General features: G+C 37.8%; 1 protein-coding gene across 1 annotated transcript in view; it reads left to right on the top strand.

Moving 5' to 3' along the window:
* LOC135211664 (nuclear receptor subfamily 2 group E member 1-like) overlaps positions 1 to 2,780 on the top strand; it is a 22,469-nt gene extending 19,689 nt beyond the window's left edge. Inside the window, exon 8 of the mRNA XM_064244931.1 lies at positions 1,048 to 2,780. Within this exon, the coding sequence (XP_064101001.1) occupies positions 1,048 to 1,189 (142 nt within the window). The 3' untranslated portion in view covers positions 1,190 to 2,780. The remainder of the gene's footprint in view (positions 1 to 1,047) is intronic.
* Positions 2,781 to 6,789: the final 4,009 nt, after the last annotated feature.

The following is a 6,789-nucleotide window of genomic DNA, read 5'->3' as shown; positions in this document are numbered from 1 at the left end:
CGTCTATGTCACATCTCTGCCAATTTTAAACGTCATGAATCGCAATACCATCTGTGACCTAGTTTTAGTGTACACTCAAAATTTACATTTTATATTTCTTTGTATATATATATATATATATATATATATATATATATATATATATATATATATATATATATATATAATGCCTCGAACCCAAGTCTGGGATGAACTGCAGTCAGCACTTCAGAGGAAGGGAAGAAATGCGCTCTGAACTCAACCATCAACTTTCAGTGTTGGGACAGAGTGGCTAACCACTGGAAGCTTCTCATCCCCTTGTCAGGTTCGAGGCTCGCCCTGCAAAAGGAGACATTCTTCATTTGATTTACTAATCGGATTTTCTGAGATATCAGTGGATTTAGTTTTAAAAAAATATTAAGAAATCAAGAAACTGACCAATCATGATCTGGCTGTTGTATTCTCATAGGTTTGGTCGATAGTTTTAACTTTTGAGATATATATATATATATATATATATATATATATATATATATATATATATATATATATATAAACTTGAAACTACCGACCAAATCTATGGGAATACAACGGCCACATCATGATTCGTCAGTTTCTTGATTTCTTGAAAATTTTTAAATATATATATATATATATATATATATATTATATATATATATATATATATATATATATATATATATATATAGCCAAGGCCACAGGAAAAATAAAAGAAGGAGTAACGAGCGCTTTTGTGTTATTTCAACACATTTTCGATTGTACCTCGAAAATGTGTTGAAATAACATGAAAGCGCTCGGTACTCCTTCTTTTATTTTTCCTGTGGCCTTGGCTAAATATATTGTCACACGCTATTTAGTGACATATAAGCATATATATATATATATATATATATATATATATATATATATATATATATATATATATGCATACATACACACACGCACAAATATATATAACATATATATAATATATGCACAAATTATCTATATATTTCTGCATTGCTAATACTTCTCAATTGCAACAAATATTATTCTTTCTTCCTAAAGGTTTGGTAAATTGCTCCTACTGCTGCCATCGCTGAGGGCCGTCGGGACCCCAGCCATTGTGGAGCTGTTCTTCCGTCGCACCATCGGCTCGATCCCGATCGAGAGAATTGTCTGTGACATGTACAAGACGGTGGACTTCTGAGAAAATGATAGGATCGCTCACGACGTGTAAATTACGAATGTACAAAATGTTGGGCATACAAATACGGCAGAATATTGTCTATGACATGTGTATCCTACTGAACATCCGATAAACGTGAGACAGTCTACACGTACAAAGAAGATGACTTTTGTAAACGCGAGGAAATGGCCTATTACTCGTTTAAGAAAAGGACTTCTGATAAATCTGAGATAGAATATGACAAATAAAGGACGATATGGACGACACTGTCCAGGACTTGTGATACAAAATGCGGAATAATTGACGACGCGCACAAATGTTTAAGACGGTGGCTTTCTGACACACACAAGAGAAGTATCTGCATGGAAAGATGAACGCATGAGGGATACAGGTGAGAAAATTTCCACAAACACGTGAGAGATTCGCCTACAAACAAGCGAGAGAACTGCTTACAAACAAGTGACAGAATCCCATATAAACAGGTGAGAGAATGGTGAAAGAGTCCCCGATAAACAGGTGAAAGAATCTTCCATAAACAGGTGAAAGAATCTCCTATAAACAAGTGGGAGAATCCTCTACAAACAGGTGAAAGAATCCCCTGCAAACAGGTAAGAAAATCCCCTACAAACAGGTGAAAGAATCCTCTACAAACAAGTGAGAGAATCCCCTGGAAACAGGTGAGAGAATCGCCTAAAAACAGGTGAGATAATCCCATACAAACAATTGGGAGAATTCCCTACAAACGGGTGAGAGAAACCCCAACAAAGAAGTGGGAGAATCACCTACAAACGGGAGAAAGAATCGCCTACAAACACGCAAAAGGAAGTCGACTTCTGACGCACATCATGGATGCCGGAGCCAAAAGCCAGAAGTGTTGAGAGGGCGAGCAGCAGTAAAGCCTCTCATTTGCACCGCTTCACTCCCTCCAGAGCTTTCTTCATGACGAGTGTAATCCCGCTCAACCGCGTTCGCACCTGTTGCCTTAGATTTATTTACATGCGATAGAGTTGATGTACATAATATTTTGTATATTTATATAAGAATCCACTTTCTGATGTTGAAAGTGTGTCTATCGTTGCACTGAGGACTTAATATAATCTCATAAACAACAACAAATCGAAGAGTTACGTATATATCACAGACTGATAGACGTAGATGCACAAACAAAGACGCAGACACACAAACAATTATAAAGATAAACATAGAGAGATAGATAGATAGACAGACAGATAGATAGATATAGATAGATAGAGAGATAGATATTTTGTGAAACAGAACTCTGAATTGGGTCTAATCTCAAGTTGTGAGATTTTTCATCATATTAAGAGAGAGAGAGAGAGAGAGAGAGAGAGAGAGAGAGAGAGAGAGACCGACTAAGTTACAAAGAATGACAACTACGTACATCGTACATGTCCTTTGCAACACGAGCCTTCGTACATTATAAATAAATATAAAGACAGTGCCTTTTCATTCTCCCAATCGTTCTTATAGTAATACTGTACTATATTCCTTCAATACCTAACTCACTGCTTTTATCCTGATATAATCTATTATTTAATTCACAAAAAGGCAATTATCTTCTGTTGTTCATCGTTTCTTCTTTCGCCTTCAAAGTGCCTACGGATCAAGGTGTATAGATGTTAAATATAATATGGAATATGTACTTTTATGCTTATATATCTTTACTGTACATAAATAAAAATGTGAAAAATCTGTTTCTGATCATGACCTGGAATTCTATTGAGTAATGGCTTGACGCTCTTCGCAAGAAGAATAGACGCCTCAACAAGAATGGTACAAAAACAAGTAAACATTGTGCTGAAGTTTCTTCGGCACAATCGACTTTGCTGTACGGCGTATAACCAAGGCTACAGCAAATAGATCAATCTTTCGTTGGTCTCGGTATAAAACTGTATGAGCCGCAGCCTATGAAACCTTAACCATGGCCTGGTGGTGGGCTGTCCTATATCGTTGCCAGACGCACGATGATGGCTAAATTCAACCTGAAATAAAATAAAAAAAAACTACTGAGGCTAGAGGGCTGCAATTTCGTACGTTTGATGGTTGGAAGGTGTATCATCAACATACCAATTTGCAGCCCTCTGGCCTCAGTAGTTTTAAGATCTGAGGGGGAGAGAAAAAGTGCGGAGGGGCAGGCAAAGTCATCGCAGTTGTTTTCTTTTACAGAAAGAAAAGACTACACTTTCAAGAATTACTGCGAACTACAGACTTAGCAAATGAAAAACAGTAAATAACTAAAAGTTCTCAATCGTTGTTTTGACAGAAGAACCGTAATGAATTATAACGAAGAATATTCATTGAAGTTAACAATATTTATGCAAATAAAGAGTTCGAGCGCAGTCCATCGTTTTCTCTAAATTCATGAAAAGTTGACCTAAAACAGCGGTTTGTGAGGAAGTCTGCATCGTTTGTGTCATCCTGTGTCAGTGAGACAGTAGAAAAATGAGGTGTCTTCTAACGATAATATTTCTGGAACATTTGTTCTGTAGGTGGTTTGACATGCCATGTTTTTTCTTAAACGTAAATGGAACATTCTTTAACGTCTCTATAACTCCCGATGAACAAGCCAAAAAGGTCGTTAACTTAAAGGAAAATTTCTAAGGCAAGGAATGTCCCTTACTTAAAAAAAAAGGGGGGGGGGTGGGGGGGGGTTGTCAGTTGAGAGTAATATAGCAATACATGGGGCGGGGGTGGATTTCAATTTTTCCCATAATCCAAAATTAGCGTACAGTTTCACTCGTACTTATGTACCATTCTTGTATAGTCTGCTAAAGTGTTCTTCGTAAGATTTCCAATAACAAGCTAAATAGAATAATCCTCACGTTGTACCAGGAATTTCTTTTTTAAAATTGCAACCGAACCCTAGTTGGATGATTACTTTGAGACAAGAGGCTGGAGATTTGTGGAGGTGAAAGCGACGAAAAAGAGGAAAGACTTGCGTAGCAGACTGTCAGAAAGGCCTTTTGCGTCGTAGGCAATGATGAAGATCCAAACCAAAAGACATAATGCAGTAAGTATAAGACAAGACTTTAGCCTGAATATTTTCATTTACTTGTGGCCTCAACCTCTTCCGTCAAAAACTTCTGCTTTCTGATGCTTTTGCCTTTTCTTGGTTTTCAAGATGAAGACTACGATTTACCTAAATGTTTCATTGACCTCAGAGGGGAGAAAATATTTGTCTAGGATTACACAAGAGGAAATTATTATCCACTTTAACGCGTGCAGCTTCACTGTGGCCCATTACGGGATGTCATACATATGTATATAGCCCGTCTGTCAAAAGTTTTAGTGACTCTACCCAAGCGTCTGGCGCCCAATGTTTGTTCTCCAACCAAGGTCGACCAGACTTGAGCGACATCCAATCTCCCTGATCGACAGAGCAGCAAAATGCAAGAGCAATCTTGGAGTCTGATTTGATTTGATTTTATAGATTTTAGACATAATGCCAAGCACTGGGGCAACTAAGGCCATTCAGCGCTGAAAAGGAAATTGGCAGTGAAAAGATTTGAAAGGTGTAACAGGAGGAAAGCCTCGCAGTTGCACTACGAAGCAATTGTTAGGAAAGGGTGGAAAGTAAGATGGAAGAAAGATAATATGAAAGGAGGTATAGCAAAAGGAATGAAAGTAGTTGCAGCTAGGGGTCGTAGGGACGCTGCAAAGAACTTTAAGCAATGCCTACATTGCACCGCATGAGGTTCATTGACGACACTACCCCCCTACCGGGGCAATCTTGGAATCAGTCTTTTCATGAAGATAAGAAGCGTCCAGTTTTCATGCAAAAAAATCTTCTGAAATTGACAGCGATCAGACTGACTCATTTTTTTAGACGCTTTTATTTAGTTTCCTTCTTTATTTGTTGGTTAGTCTGGGTCCAATCTTGTAACTCAATGTTCGACCTGATCCCTTCGTCCGATGGGGTGGAAATTGTGCAAAGTTACTCAATCCCAGTGACACTATTACTATACATGATCAGTAGGTCAGCAGTGACCTCTGGTGACCCTACAGTGACCTCTCCCCGGATCCCAGGATTTGTATGAATCTTTTTTTTTGAATCGGTAGAATGATTTATTAACTCTACGATTTTATCATACCATCTTGGGCTCGACAAGATATCAATTTCGTTGGTTACAGTAACAAATCGTTTACATTTTCTGTCAAAACTAAAAAGTATAAAATGAAATAAATATTTGAAAACACGCTTTTGTTGAAGTGCACTAAAAAGTGAAAAATACATTTTTGTAGACACTAGGATTTTTTTAAAAATTAATCATGTCTACAAAAATGAAAGCTTGGGCGCCAAATACGGAAGGAAATGCCACAAGAAATAATAGTCCATTTTTCCTTTCTTGTAGCATTTCCTCCCATGTTTGGCGCCCTCCCATGCTTTCACTTTGGTAGACATGATAATTTTTTTTTAAATCCTGGTGTCTCAAGAAATTTATTTGTCACTTTTTGGGTCACTTTTTGGTACATCTTAAGAAAAGCGTGTTTTTTCAATATCTATATATTTCTTTTATTTTAAATGCAGACGTAACAGCACCATAAAGGGAAAAAATGCGTTACTATTTTCTAGGGATGTGCCCACATCCCAAGTATCGGTATTGGTGGTATCGGCTAGTTTTTGTAGTATCGGTATCGACATCGGTATCGGTGAATTTCTGGCCGATACTTTTGTCATTAGCATAGAAATTTAAAATCCGTCTGGACTTCCTAAAATCTATATATTAACAAAGCCCAACAAACTAGAACCTTTTATACTCTAAATAAATGAGTCTGTTAACTGTTTCTACCCAATATATAAATTGAAACTAAGAATAAAAGTACATACTAGTGATTTCAGATTCCTTGTCACCCCATGAATTCGAGTGAGCACTACGTACCTAAATTGTTACAAGTCTTCGAATGGTAGCCATAATCTAAGCCAAACTGTATCCAGGTAATAAAGGGATTAAATACTTAATAGTTATACTTGATGTTCTTTTTTAGTAGAATTTATATGACCTTTCAACTTTTGAACCTTTATTATACAATAAGCAGAGAACAAGAACGATTTTAGTAACATTATATATTCCCTTAAATAACAGTAATATGGAGGTAACAGGTACCGGTATCGGTATCGGCTTTAAAAGTTGGTATCGGTATCGGCCAAAATTTTGGTATCGGTGCATCCCTACGTATTTTCCCTTATCTCAACCCCACCCTCACATATTCGTCTCCCTCAAGCGCGCACCGATTACTGAAAGTATAGAATTATTATAAATCTTGAAAGGTCTCAGCGAAAGCTGCTTCTCCCTCTTTTCATGGGCCTTGTCCACTCCAGGTGTTTTGAACGCCCAGAAAGGCAGGATCAGCCATGCAGTTTTGCAGGTACTCTATTCTCGGAGAACTGATGTCGAGATAGATAAAGTAGATTCACATCACCCGTGCATCTAATGTCTAGGCCCGTCCCTTACGACGCCCCTGATTGGCTGTTGATAAGCCAATGACAGGGCTGGAAACTCTCAGTCTCTCTCGAGAGTTCACATAGGCAGGATGTATGATCCACGTCTCCTGGGGGATACGTCTTTCTGGAGAAGTGGAACGTGCATCCTGCCTATGTG

The sequence above is a fragment of the Macrobrachium nipponense genome, chromosome 4 (genome assembly GCF_015104395.2).
Source record: "Macrobrachium nipponense isolate FS-2020 chromosome 4, ASM1510439v2, whole genome shotgun sequence".
Taxonomy (NCBI): domain Eukaryota; kingdom Metazoa; phylum Arthropoda; class Malacostraca; order Decapoda; family Palaemonidae; genus Macrobrachium; species Macrobrachium nipponense.
This window is presented reverse-complemented; position numbering and strand designations above follow the sequence as displayed.